Raw genomic sequence first — 23,690 nt, 5'->3', positions numbered from 1 at the left:
CCAGCTAATTTTTGTATTTTTAGTAGAGACGGACTTTCGCCATGTTGACCAGGCTGGTCTCAAACTCCTGACCTCAGGTGATCCACCCGCCTTGGCCTCCCAAAGTGTTAGGATTATACGCATGAGCCACCACGCCTGGCCCTTTTACAGTTTTTAATTTAAAGTTTATTTTGTCTGATATAAGTATAGCGACCTCTGCTCTGTTTTAGTTTCCATTTGCATGGATTAACTTTTCCTAGCATTTCACTCTCATTCTATGTGTGTCCTTAATTTTAAAATGAGTTGCTCATAGTCAGTGTATAGCTGAGTCCTGTTTTTTAATCTATTCAGCCTGTCTTTTGATTAGAGAATTTAATCCATTTACATTCAAAGTAATTATTAATAAGTAAGGTCTTACTACTGCCATTTTGTTAATTATTTGCTGATTGTTTTGTAGATCTTTTGTTAATTTCTTGCTTGCTGTCTTCGTTTGTCATTAGATGATTGTCTCTAGCAGTATGCTTTGATTTCTTACTCTTTTTAAAAATAGAGATGGGGTCTCACTATGTTGCCCAGGCTGGAGAACAGTAGCTATTTACAGGCATGATTATAGTACACTATAGCCTCAAGCTTCTAGACTCAAGTGACCCTCCTGCCTTGGCCTCCCAAGTAACTGGAACTACAGTCATGTACCACTGCATTGGTTCTGATTTGTTACTTTTTATTTTTGGGGTATCTACTATGGGTTTTTGCTTTGTAATTACCATGAGGCTTATATAAAATACCTAATAGTTACAATAGGATATTTTTAAGCTGACAACAATGTAACTTTGATTGCATAAAAAACAGACTTTCACTCCACTGCTCGATACATTTTATGTTTTTGATGTCATAGTTTACATCTTTCTACATTGTGTACCTCTTAACAAATTATTGGAGCTATTATTATTTTATTCATTTTGTCTTTCAACTGTCATACTAAAGATATAAAAAATGTATGGCTGGGCGCGGTGGCTCATGCCTGTAATCCCAGCACTTTGGGAGGCCGAGGCGGGCGGATCACGAGGTCAGGAAATCGAGACCATCCTGGCTAACACGGTGAAACCCCGTCTCTACTAAAAATACAAAAAATTAGCTGGGCGCGGTGGCGGGCGCCTGTAGTCCCAGCTACTCAGGAGGCTGAGGCAGGAGAATGGCATGAACCCGGGAGGCGGAGCTTGCAGTGAGCCGAGATAGAGCCACTGCACTCCGGCCTGGGTGAAAGAGCAAGACTCCGTCTCAAAAAAAAAAAAAAAAAATTTACATACTAAAGATATAAAAGATATAAAAATTTCATCATTGTTACAGTATTAGAGTATTCTGAATTTGACTACGTACTTACTTTTTATTAGTAAGTTTTACACTTTCATGTCTTGATGTTGCTAATTAGCTTCCCTTTTTTTCAGCTTGAAGAACTTCCATTAGTATCTTTTTAAGACAAGTATAGTGGTGATGAGCTCCCTTAGCTTTTCATTTTCTGGAAAAGTCTACCTCTTTTTCATTTTCAAAAGACAGATTTTCTGGGTAAAGTATTCTTGTTTGTTTTTTTCCTTTGGCACTTTGAATATATCATCTCACACACTCCTGCTTTGTACATTTTCTTCTGAGAAGTCCACTGCTCTTCTTATTGGATCTCCCTTGCATTTGGTATGCTTGTTTTCTCTTGCTGCTTTTAGGATTCTCTCTTTGTCTTTGACTTTTGACAGTGTGATTATAATAATATGTCTTGTTGGAGTCTTGTTTGTGCTAAATCTGATTGAAGACCTTTGTCTTCCCTATACCTGGATATTTATTTTCTAAAATATGTTTTCTGGCCTTTTGTCTCTTTCTTCTCCTTTTTGTAATCATTTAATTTGTATATTTACTCATTTGATGCTATCTCATAAGTTTCATAAGTTTTTGTCATTTCTTTTTATTTCTTTTTCTCCTCTGACTGGTTTTGGGTTCACATATATTATACTTTCTTCTGCTGGATCAATTCCATGGTAGAGGCTCTCTATTGCATTTTTATTTCTTCATTGTATTTATTAGGTCCAGAATTTTTATTAGATTTTTTCTTTTTTAGAATTTTAACCTGTTAATTTTTTTTATTTTGGTAATTAATTGTTTTCCGAATTATATTGAATTTCTTCTCTGTATTATCTTGTTCACCAAGCTTCTTTAAAACAATTATTTAGAATTCATTTTTAGACAATTCATATATTCATTTCTTTACAGTTGGTGTCTTAGTCTGTTTTGTGTTGCTATAAAGACATACCTGAGACTGAGTAATTTATAAAGATAAACGTTTGGTTCACAATTCTCACGTCTGGAGAATCCAAGAGTAAGCATCTTGTAAGGGCCTCAGGTTGCTTTTACTCATGGCAGAAAGAGAAGGGGGTGCCAATGTGTGCCAAGAAAACTTGACAAGAGGGAAAGCAAGAGATAGGGTCGAGGTGTCAGGTTCTTTTTAACAACTAGCTCTCACAGGAACTCATAAAGTAAGAACTTACTTAACCATTACCCCAGGGAGAGCATTCATCTATTCAAGAGGGATCTGCTGCCGTGACCCAAACACTTCCTGTTAGGCTGTAGCCCCAACACTGGGAATCAAAAGCCAACATGAGACTTGGTGGAGACAAACAACTATATCCAAACTATATCAGTTTTTTACTGGTGCTTTATGTTGTTTCTTGGCGATGCCATGTTTGCCTCATCCTCGTGGCTATGTTCTTGATCCTCGTGGCTATGTTGGTGTCTGTGCGTTTAAAGAGGTAGGGACTTATTGCAGTCTTTGGAGACTTGCTTTGTATTGGAAAGCCCTCTATCATTCAGCCCATCCAGAAGTTATGGACAGGCCATTTGGCATGGTTTGCAGAAAAGGATGCTACTGCAGTCTTCATGCAGGTAGGCCTAGGGCCTTGGCCAGAAGGTGGGTGAGCCGGGTGTCAGGGTCCATGGGGTTGGGCCTGGAGCCTTGATCTACTTGGGTGTACCTTCTGATTGGTTCCATGGGAGTAAGCATAGATCCTGGGGCCACAGGCATTGGCTTGATGCTAGATGGGCATATATCCTGTAACTGCAGGTGTCAATCTGGAGACTTGGTCCATGGAGGCTAGCTTGATGTCTAGGGTTGCAGGAAAAGGCTGGGAGTCTGAGTCTTTGGGGAATGGCCTGGCACTGGGGTATATCTGAAGCCCAGGACTGCTGGGGTCAGCCTGGTACCAAGGCAGTCTGGAGCCTGAGGCCATTGGGGTAGGTCTGGTGATATGGCAGGACCCAAGACTGAGTCCAACAAGCATGATTGGAGCCTAGAGCTGTAGGATCTGGCCTGGCACCATCGTGGGCCTAGAACCCAGCCCATGGTTGCTACCCTGGAGTCTGGGGCCTTGGACCTGCCCAGTGTTGGGTTTTGCTGGGGCAGGCTCAGTGTTGAAGTTCTAGGCAAAATCTGATGCTTACTTCCCTTTCCTTCCCTCACAGGGAGGGTGTCTGTCTCCACGTCATGCTTTCTGGGGTTGGGGCAGAGGTGATGTTGGTAACGTAAAACTGTCCTTCCTTTCCAATACATCTTTTCTTATTGCTGTGCTACACTATGTTCTATAATCTGTTACCTGGTTTTCTTAGCTTTCGTGAGTGTATTTTTGTGCATGAATAGTTATTCAAATGTTTCTATAGGGAGTAAGTGTTGGAAAGCTCTATTGTGCCATCTTGCTGCCATCCAGATGAAAGGTGAAAATTGATTTTTAATCCTTTCTTAGTATCCAGGTCTTACAAACACCCCTCTCTGACATTTAAGTCTACAAAGCAACTCTCTTGTGGAAACATGCTATTCGGCACACTTTCTATATTTTTGCACTTCTTCTCAATTTCAAATATATATTTGACATAAATTAACTAAATTACTTAGTCATTTATTCAACAAAACTTTTTGTGCACCTACTATTTGTCAGATATTATGTATTAAATACCCAATTATATTCCATATACTATGCATCCAATCATATGCCAGGTACTATATATATGTGTGTGTGCAAATATGAACATATGTGTACATCTTTTTAGAGTATATATACTAAGGAACTCTGTCTATATACTAATTAACATAAATATGTACATGTTTCAAAGTAATATTTAATATAAAATATAGTCTTTACCTATATTTTAGATTTATTTCTACCAAAATTATACATCAGACATTAGTTGTTGAAATATTTCCTATTAATACATTCCTGGATGGTTAAAAAATGTTGTGGTGCTTTCAGAATTTCCATCATTGTTTGACAGAATATTAGTAGTAACATTCTCTCCCTTTCTTTTATTGCTCAGTATTTCCTCTTCATGGTGAAATCTCCACTCCATATAATAAGAGTTAACATTTACATGGTGCTCACTATGTGCTAGGGACTGTTTCAATGCTTTATATGAATTAAAAACTTAATACAATAAATTTATGAGGTAGGTACTTTTTTTTTACCCATTTTAGATTTGGGGAAGCTAAAATACAGAGAGGTTAAATGACTTGCTTAAAAGCATGCAGCTAGTAATGACAGAGCTGAAATTTGAACCCAGGTGCTCTGGCTCAAGGGGCCACATTCCTCACCATCATGTTATATTGCTTTTCAAAACAAAATACAGTTTATTTGGAACCAAAACATTTCCAATTTTCATTGTCTTATACCCACTTAAGCGTAAATTTGTGAAACTGTTACTCTTTGTAGGTAACCTGTTTACTTTGAGGAAACAAGGGCAAGCCTAGAATAAGGGCCACCTCCATACAGATAAGAAACAAATCTATATTAGCAAAATTGTCCTCTCAAGGTTTGCCTTTGTCTCTGTCTAGTCTCAATTTTTCTTATCTTTAATGTCTATATCACTTGGCCACTTCAATCACCTAGTTAAAAAAATCATGTTCTTTGGAAAATGATGTACTTTAGAAATAAAAATGTTTATCTTTGCCACCTTAATAATTATTAGATTGCTTTTTTAAATGACTCCTTTACAGAATTCTCTCCTTCTGTTGTCAACCCAATACAATGCATTCATTATTAATAATCTCTCTCTCTCTATCGTACGTTGTAATATAACAGTCCTAACATTTCTTGTTTAATTGGCTCCTAAGTAAGTTTGTGCATTTGTTATCATTATAAATGTATCTTTTTTCTTCCAATTTTAAACCAGATTATTGCTAATATAATACAGATTTCTGTTTCTCTTGAAAATCAGAAGGTCTGAAAACATTGGGCCATCATTTCAACATGACAACGGTGAATTGGAGGTGAGTAATCTCTTCTTCCTTTCAACAAGACATGCACCTGCCATTTTACCACATTCTGATCTCAGCCCACTTCATGCATTTACATTAGTTGCCTCGTCACTCTGGGCAAATGCATTTATTTAGGATTGGGTGAGTCATAGATGCAGGTGTTGGCGTTACTTTGATGACACAGTATCATGTCTTCTGCTTGGTGCTGCTGTTGACTCTGTGACCTCACCAGCTCAATCTGTAAATATAAGCTCTCCTTCTTGGCCCATGGGGCTTTCTGGGTTCTTATAGCTCTGTCTGTTTTCTGTAACCTGCCACTGTCCTCTCAGACCAAAAGCAAATGCTATGTCCTCCTACCTAGTCATACCCTCCATGGTCTTGCCCTTCCTGCCTAGCGTGATCTCATGGTTATCTGACAAATAGGTAGCCATAGAGTGGTTGTAAATATTTTTTGTCATCTAAAACCTTGTTTGTATATGTGTTCTAGTTTTCTCTAAAGGTTTTCTAGTTAGAAAGAAAAGTTTTAAAGCCAAAATTTTAAAAAATATTTCTGGCCCTAGAATTCCTCACTTTTTCCTTACCATGTTATTGCTTCTCCTGAATTTCTGCTACAGTGTCTATAAGGAGACCACATAATCTATAGGGAAGAAAAAAGGAATTTGTCACTCACCACTGCAATTTATTATTTTTGGGATCATAGTGGACTATAAAAACTCCTAATAAATAAATCTAAAGAAAGACTATATTATAATTTAAGAAACTTATATACATATATTTATAAATATATAGCTGTGATTTATAATAACATCATAAATTATACAGATAGATTATGTTTGCATTTGAAGATGTAGGGTAGCTTGCTCATGTTCCTTCTTTCACCATATTTCCTCAAATATTTTATAAGCATACTTTTAAAAGATACACTTCTCAGTTCTCTTTTAAATAAACTTTTTATATTGGAATAATTTAGATTTACAGAAAAGTTGCGAAGATAATAAAGAGAGTTTCCATTTACTGCTCATCCATTTTAAATTTCCCCTAATCTAATAATTATCATCTACTATTGTCATGGAACATTTGTCAAAACTATGAAACCAGCATTGGTACATTATTGTTGTGGATTGAATTGTGTCCCCACAGAAGATATGTTCAGGTCCTAATACCTTGTATCTATGAATGTGGCTTCAATCCGAAATAGGGTCTCTGCAAATGTAATCAGTTAAAATGAGGCTATACTGGATTAGAGTAAGCCCTAATCCAATGATGTGTCCTTACAAAAATAGGAAAATTTGGACTAAGAAACACACAGGAAGGATGCTATGTGATGGTAGAGGCAGAGATTGGAGTGATGAATCTTCAAACCAAGGAATGCTTGTGATTGCCAGCAACAAGCAAAAGCTAGGAAGAGGCAAGGAAGGATCCTCCCTTAGAATCTTTGTAGGGACATGGCCTGCTGACGTCTTGATTTCATTCTTGTCATTTCCAGGACTGTAAAAAAAATAAATTGCTATTGTTTTAAGCCACCCAGTTAGTGGTACTGTGCTATGGCAGCCCTGGAAAACAAATCCAATTACTGTTAAATCAACTCCAGATTAAAAAAAAAAAAACTCCAGGATTTTAAAAAATTAATGTCTTTTTTCTGTTTCAGGATCCAATCCAGGATATCACATTGCATTTTGTTGTCCTGTCTTTGTAGTGTCCTCTGGTCTATGCCAGTTTCTCAGTCTTTTCTTATTTCTTATGACCTTGACAGTTTTGAAGAGTACTGGTCAGGTGTTTTTTAGCATGTCCCTCACCTTGGGTTTGCCTCATGTTTTACTCATTAATAGACTGGAGTAATGGGGTTTGGGAAAGAACACCACAAAGGTAAAGTGCCCTACTCATCACAAAATATCAGGGCATACATGATATACACATGTTACCTCTGGGGATGTGACTATTGATCATTTGTTTGAAGTGGTATTTGCTATATTTCTCCACTGTAAAGTTATTTACCATCTTCCATACTCCATGCTTTGGAAGTTAATCACTAAGCCTAATATAGGTCTGCTAGTAATGACATCTCTCAAGCTTTGTTTAAGGGTTTTTTTTTTATTTCTCCTTCAGTTTTGAAATATATATTCACGATGCAGAGTATTCTTGATTGACAGGTTATTTTCTTTCTTTAAGCACTTAGTAGATAACATCTTCCTTGTCTTCATGCATGCACGATTTTGACAAGAGGTCATCTGTAATTTTTTCTCTCTCTCTCTATATATATATACATAATGTGCTTTTTTTCCTTTGGCTGCCTCTCTCTCTGTCTGTCTCTCTCTCTCTTTCTCTCTTTCTCTCTGTATCTCTCTCTCTCTCATGCCTGTGCAGGTTTAAATATGTTATACCTAGGTAGAGAGTATGTGAGTGTGTGTGTTATTCTTTTCTTACTTGGTGTTCTTTAAGTACATTGTACTGTGGTTTGGTGTCTGTCATTATTCCTAACCATTATTTCTCTGAGTCTTTCTTCTGCCCCATTCTGTCATCATTTTTCTCCTGACATTCCAATTATAAGTCTGCTGCATATTGTCCTATAGCTTTTGGTTTCTCTGGTCTATTTTTTGTTCACTTCTTGTAGATTTCTTCCAAAATTGTTCCAAATTATGGCTGCCTTCATGTATTCATGTCCAGCGTAATCTGCTCCCCTTGTGTGTGGGCTGGATCTAGTAACTTGCTTCTAATGAATAGAATACGGCAAAAGTGCTGAGATATCAATTTCAAGATTAGGTTAGAAAGGACTGTGACTCCATATTTCTCTCTCTTTCTCTCTCTCTCTCTCTCTCTGCAAGATTTTACACGCTTTCTGTTCTATGGGTGATGTCCTCCTGGTAAGAAACTCAGGGCAGCCTCAGTCCAATTTGGCAAGAAACTGAGCCCCTCAGTACAACATTCTGCCAGCAACCATATTAGGGACTGTATTAGTCTGCTCTGGCTGTCATAACAAAATACCACAGACTAGGTGACTTCAGCTACAGAAATTTATCCTCTCACAGTTCTGGAGACTAGAAGTCCATGTTCAAGGTGCCAGCAAATTTGGTTTCTGGTGAGGGCTCTCTTCCTGGCTTGCAAACAGCCACCTTCTCTCTGTGTCCTCACATGGCCTTTCCTCTTTGCATGTGTGAAGAGAGTTCTCTGTGTCTTGTTTTGTTCTTACAAGGATAGTAATCCTGGATTAGGACTTCACTCTTATAACTTTATGTAATGTTAATTACTTCCCTAAAGGCCCTATCTTCAAATATAGTCACATTAGGGCTTCAACCTGTGGATTTTGTGGGGGACAAAATTCATTCCGTAACATTCTACCCTCCACTCCCAAATTCATGTTATTCTCACATGATAAATATATTAATCCCATTCCAACAATACATAAAGTCTTAACCCTTTCCAGCATCAATCCTAAAGTCTAAAGTGCAAAGTCTCGTTTAAATCAGGTATGGCTGAGACTCAAGTTATGATTCATCCTGAGGCAAAATTCCTTTCCAGTTGCGAACCTGTGAAGCCAGACAAGTTACGTGCATCCAAAAAACAGTAGTGGGACAGGCATAAGACAGACATCCTCATTCCAAAGAGGAGAAGTGGCAAATTCCATTAGATCTTAAGGTTCAACAATAATTATCTTTGGCTGAATCCTCTGCCCTCCAGGCCCACTGGGGTGGCATTGTCACCACCACAGCTGTAAGTAGCAGACTGTTAAAACTTTTTGTGGATGCTCTACTCCTCAGGCACTGTATGGAGGCAGCCTGGTCTACTGAAACTGAGGAGATGGTCCCATCCTCTGAAACTGAGGACGAAACAGCCTTTCCCCTGGGCCTATAGTGGGAGTGACAGCACTGATGACCTCTGAATCACCTTCAAGGTCGTTTGTCCCTTTCCTTGAAGGATAAAGCATGTTCACAGCTGAATATTTCTATTATTTCATCCTACAGAATCTCAGAAGTCAGAAAGCTTTCCATGATTTATTTCAACCCATCTCTATTCTCTTTGGTCCAAACTGGCAGGGTCTCTGCTGATATAATCCCATCTCTATTCATGGCTCCTGCTAAGGTGGATGAAAAAAGTCATGGTTAATTTCTCTATGGAGTGATTGAGGCACCACACCATTGATGTTCTCTCCAGAACACATTTTATCATTTTTTTGCTATATAAATAGGCTGAGAATTTTCCAAATCTTCAATTTCTGGGTTGCTTTTGTTTTTCTTTTTGGTTAGCAATGCTGTCAATTTATCTTTCCCCTCTAGCCTTTTACCATGAGCAATTAGGAAAACCTAGGCTGTGCTTTTAACACTTTGCTTATATATCTTCCTTTTTAAAAATCCAAAGTTGTAATTCAGAAGTCCTACACTTTACAAAACACTAAGACACAATTCAGACAAGTTCGTTGCCACTTTAAAACAAAAATCATCTTTTCTGCAGTTTCCAATAACATGTTCCTCACTTCCCTGGAAGACTTCATCATAATTGCTTTTAGCATTCATATTTTTATTAACAGTCCCTTCAAGGCAATTTAGGCTTTCTCAAGCATGCACCCGAAAACTTTTCTAGCCTCTATTCACTACCCAGTTCCAAAGGCACTTCCACATTTTTAGGTTATCTGTTATAGAAGCATCCCACTTCTCAATACCAACATCTGCATTTGTCTGCTTGGATCAACATAACAAAGTACTGTAGACTGAGTCACTTAAAAATGACAGAAATTTATTTTTCACAGTTCTGGAGGCTGGAAGTTCATTATCAAGGTACCGGAAAATTTGGTTTCTGGTGAGGGCTCTCTTGCTGGCTTTTAGACATCCACTTTTTGTCTGTGTCCTCATATGGCCTTTCTTCTGCACATTTGTGGAAAGAGAGAGAACAAGCTCTGGTGTCCCTACTTGTAAGGACTTCAATCCTATTGGATTAGGGCCTCACCATTATAATCTCATGTAACCTTAATTACCTCCTTAAAGGCCCTGTCTTGAAACATAGTCACACTGGGGTGTTATTGCTTTAATCTATAAATTTTGAGGAGACACAATTCAGTCCATGGAATAGCAGTGGCCATGGGAGCAGATCCTTCCTCAGTCAAGCTTCCAGGTGAGACCACAGCCCCAGTTTACAATGTGATTATAGCCTTGTGTGAGATCTTGAAGCAGAATATCCAGCTATTTCCCCAAAGAGATAGTTATCACATCCCTTATGCTTTTTTTATCGTAAAGGCAAGAAAGGGACTCATTTAGATTAGAACGTGCTACGAAATATTTGAGAGTGAGAGAACTTGGGTGTCTAGAAATGGGAGGAATTCAAAACAGTAGCAAAGATATTGTGGAGACATATATTCTATCAAAGAATAGCAATAATCAGGTTTTCATTGTTTTCTATTTTCAGTTCCCACTTCTGTGAGATCATTTTATCAGCAGTTAGTTTGCTATGGATTCTGTTAGCATGAAAGTGTTTCCGGTCATACTGTATTTTAAAAATTTCAGGAAATTTTTCTCAGCATGGCTGAGAAATAACATACTGAAACAAGTTTCAGCATCCTCTTTTTGTGTCTTCCATTCTTCCATCATGTGACCTATTCTAGTTAGTGAATTACATTTCCCCAAAGTCATTTCATCTCAAGCTTTCCAAGAAAAAATTCTCCCTGTTTTCCTTCTGATTTCTTCTGACTTTGGGCATCTACCTCAGTTCTGAGAAGGAAGAAAGAGACTATATTTTGAGAAAGGCACTTTATCATTTCAGAGGCACATTTCGCTCATATCTAGCAAGCTCCGATGTTTAAATGGACTTCAAAATACATTTGGCATTAATTGCAGCAGAATTTTATTTAGCCTGTGTTATATAAAGGCTTGTCAGGTATCTAAGTTGAAAAGGGACAAGAACAAATAAAGTTCTTGAATTTATCAGTGGAGATTTATAAGGACTTATTTATCTAAAGTATTTAGATATTTTATATCTCATTTTAATTTCTGTATATATTAGCTTCTTTTTTACTAATAGGCCTACTCGACAGGGAAGTATAGTACGAAAAATCCTGGCAGACACTCTGATGGGCTCACTTGGGTCATTGGCTTTTCCTTGAACTTGTCGCTGTAATCGGGGAGACATGGGCCTGTGAAAAGGTGTGACCTACCATTCTTAACATATCAAGGAAGAGAAAAAGCAATTTTCCCAAAGAAGCAGGGCAGGACATACAGGCCCATCCAAACACAGAACAATCACTGTGAGCTCAGAAGCCACTCATGGTTTTCTGCCTAATGGTTGAAATCATTTAAATGAATGTTTTCCAAACTCATTTGATGACTAAGCTTTATTTTCTTTTACATAATCATTAAAAATAAAAAACTAATTTTAAAGGACTCCACTTTGTTAAACATTTTTATAGACATGAAATTTTTTCAAATATGTTTATCTGTGCTCATGTTTCATCAGCAAAGCTTTTGTAGACTAGCCAGTTTTCAGCAATGTAACCTCTTCTGATCCTTTTAGCATAACTGGTTGAAATATGTATGCTAAAGCAAACAAACCTGATGATATATTTTATCTTTTAGATAAATATCTATAAAACTATGCTTACAAGATCACATTTACAGACCAAAAATTTTTAAATGTGAAACATGAGTCTTTTTGAAAATTTAGAGTGGCAATTTACAGTTCCCTTTATTCTGTGAGACTTTCCAGGCATATTATTTAACTTCCTTTGTTTTCCCTATCCTAACGTGATAAGGAAGTAGCAAAGAAAAAACAACCTCAGCTTTTATAATGACTTCCCTTTTGGAGAACTATGAACTCAATTTTACAGTATTGTCATTTCCAAATAGCAGATCTGTTTTCACCTCATGAGTACACTTCTGAGATTATATATAAGAGGACCCAGGAGTTAAATCAGGACTCAGGAAGAGATAGTCCCATAATGATGCTGCCTCAAAACTCGTGGCGTATTGGTAAGAGTTTGCTTGTATTTTGCTCTGCCATTTGGGAGATGGTGGGTATAGTAAGAATATGTGTAACAACAGACAGATATAAATATTATGTAGTAAGGTAAAAAGAAAACAGGACATGAGAAATACACAAAAATTGGAAGTTTTGTGGAACTTAGAGTAGCAGCAATATTGGAGGCAAAATTGAAATCCAAGAAAGGAGGAAAACATTAATAAAGTAAACAGAAAATGTATTATAAAGACTGGAGATTAGAAGTCACACAAGGATATAAAGTTGTGGAAATGGAAAGAAGGGATAAATTAGAAACTTATACTTATTGTTATCAAGTGCCAGGTACTACAGTAAATGCTTTAGGTCATTTCAATTTAATTCACACATGTAACCTATTTTATAGATATTATTGTCTCCATTGGTAGATGGAAAATGAAGACTTACAAGGACTAACTGACTTATGTAAGGTCATATAGTAGAATCTCAAGTGTAATTTAAATTCAGGACCAGCTAAGTCTGAGCCCTTGATCTTTCTGCTATAAATTTTAATAAAGCAAATAAATGAGAAGACATTATGTTAAAAAACAAAGAACAAGTCTTTGATGGACCCTAAAGAGTAAGGATTAAGAAAGGAATATGTGGCTAAGAAGTATTTCAGAGCACATCTGAAATTAGTAGTAACCTTTCAACTTGCACTTCATAGACATTTCGTGGAAATAAAGAATCACAAAGGGAGGTTTTTGCTGTATTTGGGACTTATAACTCCTAAATAGGATTGAGGCTTTTGAAAATGCAGTGCTACTTCTATTGGCATTGTGTCTCTGTGCCATTCCTCAGTGCAATTACTACAAGTCAACTTAATATTTTGTAACTATTTTGCTTATGATTAAAGACCAGCACATTTCTAGAAAACCAGCAGAAGTTCTGATATTTTTCAAAGCCTCCTTTTTGAAAAAGGCTTTCTACAGTTTGAGAAGCTTGGCTGCCTTCTATCTAGCAAGGCTCATCTTAATGAATTACAGTTCTTCATAATTCATGTGTGTTACTTAAAAGATAATATTATTTAACTTTCAACATGCTGTCTGCCATGTATCTAATTAGAAAAGGAATGGGAAAGATGAAGGTCTTGAATTGGTGAGATGGTATTAGATATATAGAGGGTCACAAGTTCTGGCAATTATACTTTAATAGTTCTCCTTCTCAAGACTTGCCTACTGCACTATTTGTTCACGTTCATCAGATCTTGATTGTGTTGGTGTCAGAGCTTACTAACTATTCTTTTTTTCTTTATAGTTCATCTTTAGCTCTAACCATTCTCGCAAATGGGCACTTAGAGTTTCCTGGAAGGATTTAGACAGATGAAATGGCCTCTTAGGGTAATCCTACACATGAGGTTTGATGGAACTAAATATTCTTATTAGGAACAAAAGAAATAAGAGAAAAAAGAAGACCAACTTAAAGTGTTTTGGACAAGACGGAAAAGAAGGAAACTGGGACACTAATTGCCCATTCCACACTTACTTCTCCCTGTTTGGTTCTATAGGGAGGGTTTTCTCTTGATTTGGGTACATTTTCCAAGAATTATGGATGTGACTGATGATAGTTGTAATAATAAGGTCTCCTCTATGGTTATTACTGACTGTTGCCAAACTCACTTGGGATTACTTCTTCTTAGAGAAGTGCCTGGGATCCATTTTAGTTTCAAAGCATCATTTGAAAAACTAAAGATGTCCACCAAAGCAGGTTGCGCCTTCTGTCTCTGCTTTTGCATAGCCCCAGCAGCATGGGCCTTTCCCCGATGGGTACTCTTCCTTCTGTCCTCTTAGGGTTTTTGTTTTTTGTTGTCTGGGATTACACATGCTCAGTTTAACTCTGACTTAATGTTTTCCATAAGATACTAATGAAAATGCTATTTAAGATAGTTCTCTAACAGTTACAGCTGTTACATACCCCTCAAGTAAACAGGATGATAAATATTATTTTTAAGTATTTCTTATACATTTATTTACCCCTATGAATTAATCATTCCATCTGCCTTCAAAGTAATCTTTTTATAATGTAAATTTTATTTATTACACCCTGATTAAATTCTTTATAGTCTCCAAGTAACTCTCAGAATAAATTCTCATCTCCTTCGCTTGTGTATTGCTCCTGTCTATCTCAATTCATTCTTTCCCCACACGTGTAGCATAAACTTTATTAGATGCAGAACTGAGCATGACTGAAAAGATAGGGAGAAGTGAGGAAGTGGCAAGATTCTGTAGGAATAATAAAACAGTGACCCTGAAGAAAAGTGGATAGCTTTGGTAAATAATCATGAGCTCAATCAGCAGTTATTATAGTGACCTCCCAATGTTGATTTGCTTGTACATTCCAGTCACAAGCCCCTGAGTGGAATGCAGGTGAGAACTCTTATTCATTCCTCTATTCCCATAATTAAGCACAAGATCTGGTACATATGTCACACTCAATAAAGGAGCAAATGAATGAACAAAGTAGGGGGATAACATTAGGAGGAAAAACAGTAAAAATGAGGAGAGGGTCAAAGAGTTGAGAAGTAAAAATTAGTCAATAACCCAAAATGCTAATCAATTACCCCAAACAGCCACAAAATATATTTGGACATAGAATGCAATTTTTCAGTGAATCACGTGCTAAAATATCTGCCCTGTTACAAACCATTTAGTGCCTTTCCATCACAAACAGGAGCTAGTCCTGTGGTTTTCCTGGGAAAAGGACTTTCTTGTGCGGTATCCTTGACAGGTGGAAGAATAATTCATTTTACTCCTTCTATTTTATTTTGGATTTAAGTCATTGAGGTCATCTAACATTTCTTAGAAAGACATGAAATTCTACCCTGCTATATTTTGTTTCTCCAGATTTTGGAAGATGCTGCTGTCATCAGAACCTTTTCTCTGCTGTGGTAACTTGCATCCTGCTCCTGAATTCCTGCTTTCTCATCAGCAGTTTTAGTGAGTTCTGACGGATGATAACTTTTCGGCTTACAATCCTCTATCCTACCTTTCCCCTAATCGCTATCCTAAATGCATATTTTGAGTGAAATAGAACATGTAAAAATAATGTTGGACCTTCAATAGCTATACCCTGTAAATAAAGGTGTCCAAATTATTTTTATGCATTTCATATTAAATTTTTCATTGACATTTTTCTCCTTCAGATAAAGATAATTTTCAAATTCGGCCAGGCACAGTGGCTCAGGCCTGTAATCTCAGCACTTTGGGAGGCCAAGGTGGGGAGATCACCTGAGGTCAGGAGTTCGAGACCAGCCTGGCCAACATAGTGAAACCACATCTCTATTAAAAATACAAAAATTAGCCAGGTGAGGTGGTGTGCACCTGTAACCCCAGCTACTTGGGGGGCTGAAGTGGGAGAATTGCTTGAACCCAGGAGGCAGAGGTTGCAGTGAGCCGAGATCGTGCCCCTACACTCCAGCCTGGGCAACAGAGCAAGACTGCATCTCAAAAAAAAAGAAAAAAGATAAAGATAGTTTCCAAACGTAAAATGTGTCATTGAAAAAATATGGATATTGTATTTTTGCAAATAGAAAAATAGGTTAATAAAAACTTACAAGATACAGAAATCAAAGAATTAAATACAATTAAAAATATATATGTGTTATACACCATGGAATACTATGCAGCCATAAAAAAGGATGAGTTCATGCCCTTTGTAGGGACATGGATGAAGCTGGAAACCATCATTCTGAGCAAACCATCACAAGGACAGAAAACCAAACGCCGCATGTTTTCACTCGTAGGTGGGAATTGAACAATGAGATCACTTGGACACAGGATGGGGAACATCACACATCAGAGCCTGTCATGGGGTGGGGGGAGCGGGGAGGGATAGCATTAGGAGAAATACCTAATGTAAATGACAAGTTAATGGGTGCAGCACACCAACACAGCACATATATACATATGTAACAAACCTGCATGTTGTGCACATGTAACCTAGAACTTAAAGTATAATAAAAATAATAATAAAAAATAAAAAATAAAATAAAAATATACATTTGTTAATATATTAACATCCAGAGAAAAACACTATTGTTTAAAATACCAATTTGTGGCATTTTTTATAATAATGTTTCAAGAAAATCATTTCATTATATTTTATATATTGGTTATTACCTTTATAGTTCTTTAACATTTTTATTTTATTACATATCACTTATGATACCTTGTTTTATTGGCTGTGTAGTTTTCCATCATTTGGATATACCCAAATAGATTTTAATAAGACCTTATGAGTGATTATTGAAGATATTTAATTGCTTTGTATTTCAATAATTTTTCAAATATATTACATTTCATAGATCTGACACAGATATTGTCATTTTTAAGGTTTTTCATTATTTTCTATATTTTTCATCAGTGCCAAATTTGTAGTTTAAATAAAATTTTATTGCTGTTAAAGTAGATTCTTTTTTTTTTAAAGAGACAGAGTTTCACTCTGTCAGCCAGGCTGGAGGACAGCTACAGATGTGTGCCACTATACCCAGCTAATTAAAAAAATTTTTTACAGGTAGGGTCTCACTATGTTGTCCAGGCCGAGCTGGAACTCCTGGCCTCAAGCAGACCTCCCACCTCTGCCTTTCAAAGTGTTGAAATTACAGACATGAGCCATGGCATCTGGGCTAAATTAACATTTTAAATGCTGTTGAGATTTAATCATGGTATTCAAATGATTATTTTAATTGAATGCTCACTTTATTTGTGCAATTTTCTTATTTCTGTTTAATCATAGATAATATTACTATATCTTTGTATACTCCAAAATAGTATTGGTTCTTGTCCAGTTACAAATATTTTTGATTAATGTATTTGCTTTTTAAAATGCTTTAAATTTGTGGCTGTTTAATGTTATATTTGATTAGACAAAAATGGCCATTTTATAACATATATACAAATCATTAAGCATAATGTAATGGCACACATAAATCCATCCCTCAACCAGGAAACTGGATTTTTATCAACCACTTTTTTCTACGTATGTTTTCCTCTTCTCTTCCACCTACCTTCCAACCCCACCAGAGATAATGTCTATCCTGAATTGTGCATTTCTCACTACCTTACTTTTTAATAATACGATACTTTCTAATAATATGATAGATATAGATGCAGAAATAATGTATTGTTTAGTTTTGCTTATTTTAAGCTTTATAACATATCAAACTGCATTTAGTGTTCTGGGACTTGCTTTTATCTTTCAATATTATGTTTCTAAGCTTCATCTCTGCTTTTGCAATGGCTATAATTATTTAAGTTTTCATTAAGTAAAATATATTATCTTGTATAAATAAATGTTCCCAATGAATTTGTCTATTATCCTGTCCATAGTTATTTGGATCTTTCATTACTATTGTCAAATGTTCGGCTATAAATATGTCTCTGGTGCAGATTCATGGGAGTTTACTACGGTCTATAGGTAAGAGTAGAATTACCAGGTTCTGGGATGTGCATGTTTTCAACTTTACCAGATAGGATGAATTCCACCAGCAACGTATATACATTTTCAATGACTCATATCGTCACTCACATTTTAAATATTCCGAGTTCTAAATTTTTGCCAATCAAGAGAGTATAAAGCTATATCTTTTTATCTTAATTTTCAATTTCCCAAAGACTAATAAGTTTAGGCATTTCTCCATGTATTTAATGGTCATGCCTTTTGTTTTCTTCTGTGAAATATCTGTTCAAGTCATTTGCCCATTTTGCTTATTTTTCTAAATATATATATTTAAAAAATATAATCTGATACTAGTCCATAGTCATAATATATGTTGCTAATATATTCTTCACATTTGTGACTTTTCACTTTTTTATAGTGTGTTTTGAAGAATAGAAGTTCTTAATTTATCAAGTTTTCTTTAATAATTTTTATCACACCTTGGTAGGAATTTGGTATGTCTAAAAATTAGTAGACATTCTAATGTACACGTTGAAAAAAACACCTTAATCAGTATATTGAAAAAACAGAAATCGCAAATATCAATCATATTAGAATATATATCTGTGTGTGTGTGTGTGTGTGTGTGTGTGTGTGTGTGTATCTACATTTTTAAGAGCTTTCATTAGACTTAAGAGTTATATGATATGAGCACAGGCATTAGAATGCCCCTCACACACATTTCAACTAAAAAGAAAAATGTACATATAGAAAGAAATAGGAAACAGTAGCAGCACTAGGAACTGAGATAGAGAAATATACGGAAACCAAAATTTCTAGTTATTCTCATGAGTATAGTATAGGCAAGACCACATTGAATGAAGACTTATGGTTAACTCACAATCCACTTTCAGAAAGAATATTGTTATCTCTTGTGAAAAATATATTCTCACTGAGCCGTTGTGTACTGATACTCAGAACTGGGAAGCCTTTTCTATTGTATTCTCTCTCCTTGTTTCTCTCTCTGTCTCTCTCTTTCTGTCTCTTCCTCTCTCCTCTTTCTCTTTTTTAATCTTTTTCTTCCTCCTTATTGCTTCTCTTTGTCCCTTTGGCTCACTTGCTCTTCTTACTAACACACCCTCTCATCATCATCATATGCACAGAATTCACCATAAAGTTTCACGTTGAAAAGTCGTGGTTGCTTTAAAATTTTCTCCCTTCACATTGGTTTCCCATTTAAATTTTTATTGTCTGTTCCTCAAAATGTTGGCTTACAAGTAGATTTGGGTTAATATTAACTTCACTTGTTTTAAGTTGATTTTTTCACCTAGGATTTTTTTAAATCCATTTTACTTATTTCAAATTTTTAAGATGGGAATATGAGTGGTCAATGGTCATCTGAAGGACTGACCTTTTCTGAAGTGGTTGTCTACCTGTGATCCACATAGCTGTTGATTAGAGAAGGTGGAATAACATATTACAATCATGGATGACTAGGTCTTCTCCTCCTGCAAGGGCTATTGTAGAATGTATTTAAAACATCTGAAGATATAAATACTCAAAAGTATTTAATGCTGTAGATTTTATTCAGTAGAAAATTATTATGTCAACCTTACAAGATGTTTTCAATTATTAAGTATATAAAACATCTCCTTCAAAAATGTGAGGTGGAATCCTCGGATACAGATTATTTTGAAACTGACTAGCCAAGGGACTTTCTTTCATTCTGCCTGCAAAACAGCCAACCTTACCTTTTCTATGGTTTATATTGGTGGAAATTGCATAGAAAGGAAAAATTTCTTTCCTTTCTTTTTATTTTCACATTATAATGCAAAGCAAAACTATGCTGCAATGTGGTCTCTAGTTCCCTATCATGAAAAATTAAAGCTTCTCACTTCAAATTTTCTCATTTTTATTTTCTCTCTACTATAAGTTCTACTGACAACATTTAAGCTAAATGATCATCATCCATCTCACCTACTTATATTATTTCTGCCTTCTAATCTTTGCCATCTCTAATGTATGTTTCTGTCTTTCTTGCAGATGGAACAGATTTGGAGTTGAGGCTGGTCAATGGAGACGGTCCCTGCTCTGGGACAGTGGAGGTGAAATTCCAGGGACAGTGGGGAACTGTGTGTGATGACGGGTGGAACACTACTGCCTCAATTGTCGTGTGCAAACAGCTTGGATGTCCATTTTCTTTCACCATGTTTCGTTCTGGACAAGCCGTGACTAGACATGGAAAAATTTGGCTTGATGATGTTTCCTGTTACGGAAATGAGTCAGCTCTCTGGGAATGTCAACACCGGGAATGGGGAAGCCATAACTGTAATCATGGAGAAGATGTTGGTGTGAACTGTTATGGTAAGAGTCTAACTAGAGTAGGAAGGCAAGGTAAGATCTACCTTCAGGAATCATCTGCTGGAAGGTAGGGGTTTCTATTTTGACTTTAATAGTGTCCCTCTGGGAGGTGTAGAAAATATTTTATATATTCTACCCTTCCCTTATTTCCAAAGTAATGTCTAACTGCTTTTCTTTTTATAACTATAACTGAGTTTAGAAAGAAATGGAGAGAGAAAGAGAGAGACAGACAGAGAGAGAGAGAGAGACTGCATCACAGTTACCAATGTAATATCTTTATCATAACTATAATTGAGTTTAGAAAGAAATGAAGAAGGTTGGGAGCAGGGATAGCTTTGATTTAAGTGCCTTTTTTCATGTACCAGGTACACTAACAGAACAAATATTTTCTGAAAAATGAGGTATAAATTAAAGCAAAATGATAAAGAATATCATGCTAATGATTTTTTCACCTAGGATTTTTTTTTGTTTGTGTATTTGTGTTTAGAAAAAAGCCTCCCATAGTCCTCCTATAAGTATTTTCAGTTTTTTTGTTTTTGTTTTTGGTAACTTCATTCATAACAGGGCTATCTGCTATGTATCCTTTTGATTTTATTTCAGGCTCAAAGTTGAATCAGTTTTTCATATGTCTGCTTGTCTTTCTCGTAGGTGAAGCCAATCTGGGTTTGAGGCTAGTGGATGGAAACAACTCCTGTTCAGGGAGAGTGGAGGTGAAATTCCAAGAAAGGTGGGGGACTATATGTGATGATGGGTGGAACTTGAATACTGCTGCCGTGGTGTGCAGGCAACTAGGATGTCCATCTTCTTTTATTTCTTCTGGAGTTGTTAATAGCGCCCCATTTGCTGTATTGCGCCCCATTTGGCTGGATGACATTTTATGCCAGGGGAATGAGTTGGCACTCTGGAATTGCAGACATCGTGGATGGGGAAATCATGACTGCAGTCACAATGAGGATGTCACATTAACTTGTTACGGTAAGAACCCAAGACATCATGTAGAAGAAAGGAACAATTTGTTTAGAAACAGTATGTATGGAAAGAAAAAGGTCAATCATTCTCTGGAGAAGAATTTTCTCTGGTTATAACAAATTTTTGTTACCCCTGAAATTGCTCCATTCTGGAGTTTTCCTAAACACTCTTCCTAAAACTGCTCTTCCTAACAAATCTAAAGCACATTTTGAGTTTTAATATTTCCAATCACTTAGCAGTATTCCATAGGCCGATCAAATCTTTTTTCTAAAAACCTTTTTCAAATAACTTCTTGACACCATATCATATTTTTCCCTTCTTTCTCTGAGGTCACTCATTCTTAGTCTAGTTTCCCCACTTTACTAATTCTTTCCAGCTACCAAAACTTAGATTTCATCAGGACTAAGTCCCTAATCTCGCATTACCCTCTTTCCTTTGGCAATTTACTTTCCTAGCTTCAACTAAAGTTCCACACCAGACACCTCCTAAGAGCTCTAGATACATATATCCGTGTGCCTACGAAGGGTCCAAAATGTACCTGAACCTTAACGTTTCCAAAAGTAATCTTATTATCCTTGTTTACTCATCATCTAATCTTCCTAAGCTCAGTAAATAGCATTATTACCCACTTCATTGTTCAAGTCAGAAATAAGGGATCACTTTTTTTTTTTATACTTTAAGTTCTAGGGTACATGCGCACAACATGCAGGTTTGTTACATAGGTGTACATGTGCCATGTTGGTTTGCTGCACCCATCAACTCGTCATATGCATAGGTATTTCTCCTAATGTTATCCCTCCCCCAGCCCACCACCCCCCGACGGGACCCGGTGTGTGATGGTCCCCACCCTGTGTCTATGCGTTCTCATTGTTCAACTAGGGGATCACTTTTAAGTCCTTCATTTCTCTGTTAGCACACTACACTCATTACATCACCAGATGGAAATGATTATACTATTTAAATATTTTTAAATGTGCCTTCTTCATCTTTTTTGTTTTGGACGGAGTCTCATTCTGTCACCGAGGCTGTAGCCCAGGCTGGAGTGTAGTGGTGTGATCTCAGCTCACTGCAATCTCCGCCTCCTGGGATCGAGCTATACTCCTGCCTCAGCCTCCTGAGTATCTGGGACTACAGGCACCCACGACCACACCTGGCTAAAGTATTTTTAATAGAGGCGGTGTTTCACCATATTGGCCGGGCTGGTCTCAATCTCCTGACCTTGTGATCTGCCTGCCTCAGCCTCCCAAAGTGCAGGGATTACAGTCATGAGCCACTGCACCCGGCTGAAGAATGTGGCTTCTTTTCACCATTTTCATTACTATCAATATAAACCAAGCAACAATCACTCACCACCTCTAAGAAGTCACTACGGAAAGCAACGACCTCTCCCCAGTGGCCTCTCTGCAGTCATTTCAAACACCTTCAAATCCATTTTCCACACTGCAGCTGAAGTGATGTTTTTTGAAGCACATTTAGTTGACCTTAAAGTAATATAGGAAATTTCTTATTATCTACAAGATGTTGCTACTCTCTCCTCTTTTCTGCTTGATCTCTGCTGCGTTCTTTCATGTACATGATATTTTCCGATCCACCTCAGAACACTGAGACATTCTGTTCCTCTAGGTAGAAAAAAACTCTTCCTCCTTCATTTCTCTTAGCTAAATTTGGTTATCCATTAACATCATCTTAAAGAGCATTTCCTCAGGGAAGCCTTCCCCAAATATAAACATATCCTATTCGTATGCTATGACAGCACTGTGTCCTAATTCTTCATGTGTTAATAACATTTTAGTTATTTAATTTCTCGCCTTCTCTCAAATATGCTAATACTAGAGGGATGGGAATTATTTTAAACTTATATATTCCTAACAATTAGCACAGTTTTCAGCAATTTTAGGTGATCTATACATGTTTATGTTTTAACTGGTTAATTTATTAGAAACTCGGAGAGGTGGAAGAGGCATAGAAAATATGATAAATCTTTGTTCTTATTCTTAAAATCCAATTCCTCCCTATCATTTTTTTATGTTTGGAATTTCAGGAAGATACAAAGTTCTCTAATTTCTAAGTGATCTGTCTCTTACTGGCTGACAGAGTTCTTACAACAAGTGAATAATAATCTGAAAGAACTTAAAGTCTTAGAATAGTTCAAAGTCAGGAAGAGTACTTAGAACCTTCTGTAAAGTCTTCTAATTTCTTCTATTTTTTCTTCTACAAACACCTACAGGTTTGTAAACTCCAATAAATGTTTTGAAATAAAGATACAAATTAGTATCAGATTATTTAATAGGATGATTCACTTAATGTAAGTCTTTAGAATTGGCTTTACTGAAATCTGAGGTGTTAAAAGCAGTTTTTCAACAAACAGTATTTCAAAGGGAGAAACCCAATTCTCCTGAAGTAAGAGAGGACTTGGTGGCCTCCAAGGGTGGAGAAAACACTGGAGTGGCTGTAACTTAATGAGGAAGGTTGAGTGACAGTTGATGAAGCTGAGGGCTGGTACTCAGAGACTGGGGAGCTATGGCAAGAGTTTTAGACTTTATTTTAATAGCCAAGGGTATTCTTTGAAGGGTTTTATGCAGATAATTACCATGATAAAATTTGATTATTAAAATATCATGTGGACTGACTGAATGAAGAATAGCTTCTGAGAGCCAAGCTTGGATGCAGAGACAGAAGTTAAGGAGACCCTGAAGGAGGTCAGGTAAGACATGATAGTGGTTTGACTAGGGCTAAAATAGTTAAG

At 36.6% G+C, this 23,690-nt stretch overlaps 1 protein-coding gene across 3 annotated transcripts in view; it reads left to right on the top strand.

Annotated features, from left to right (window-relative positions):
• The first annotated feature begins 12,123 nt into the window (after nucleotides 1-12,123).
• Nucleotides 12,124-23,690, top strand: part of CD163L1 (CD163 molecule like 1) — a 91,271-nt gene continuing 79,704 nt past the window's right edge. Inside the window, exons 1-4 of one of the 3 annotated variants that reach the window (XM_063712007.1) lie at nucleotides 12,124-12,213; nucleotides 15,082-15,174; nucleotides 19,658-19,978; nucleotides 20,624-20,950. In XM_063712007.1, the coding sequence (XP_063568077.1) occupies nucleotides 12,183-12,213; nucleotides 15,082-15,174; nucleotides 19,658-19,978; nucleotides 20,624-20,950 (772 nt within the window). In that variant the 5' untranslated portion in view covers nucleotides 12,124-12,182. Of the gene's footprint in view, nucleotides 12,214-15,081; nucleotides 15,175-19,657; nucleotides 20,043-20,623; nucleotides 20,951-23,690 lie in introns of those variants that run through there. The other 2 variants (XM_063712006.1, XM_063712008.1) reach the window with 2 other exon arrangements.

Source organism: Pongo abelii, chromosome 10 (assembly GCF_028885655.2).
Source record: "Pongo abelii isolate AG06213 chromosome 10, NHGRI_mPonAbe1-v2.0_pri, whole genome shotgun sequence".
NCBI classification, from domain to species: domain Eukaryota; kingdom Metazoa; phylum Chordata; class Mammalia; order Primates; family Hominidae; genus Pongo; species Pongo abelii.
The sequence above is the reverse complement of the archived record's forward strand: the minus strand, read 5'-3'. Positions and strand labels throughout refer to the sequence as shown.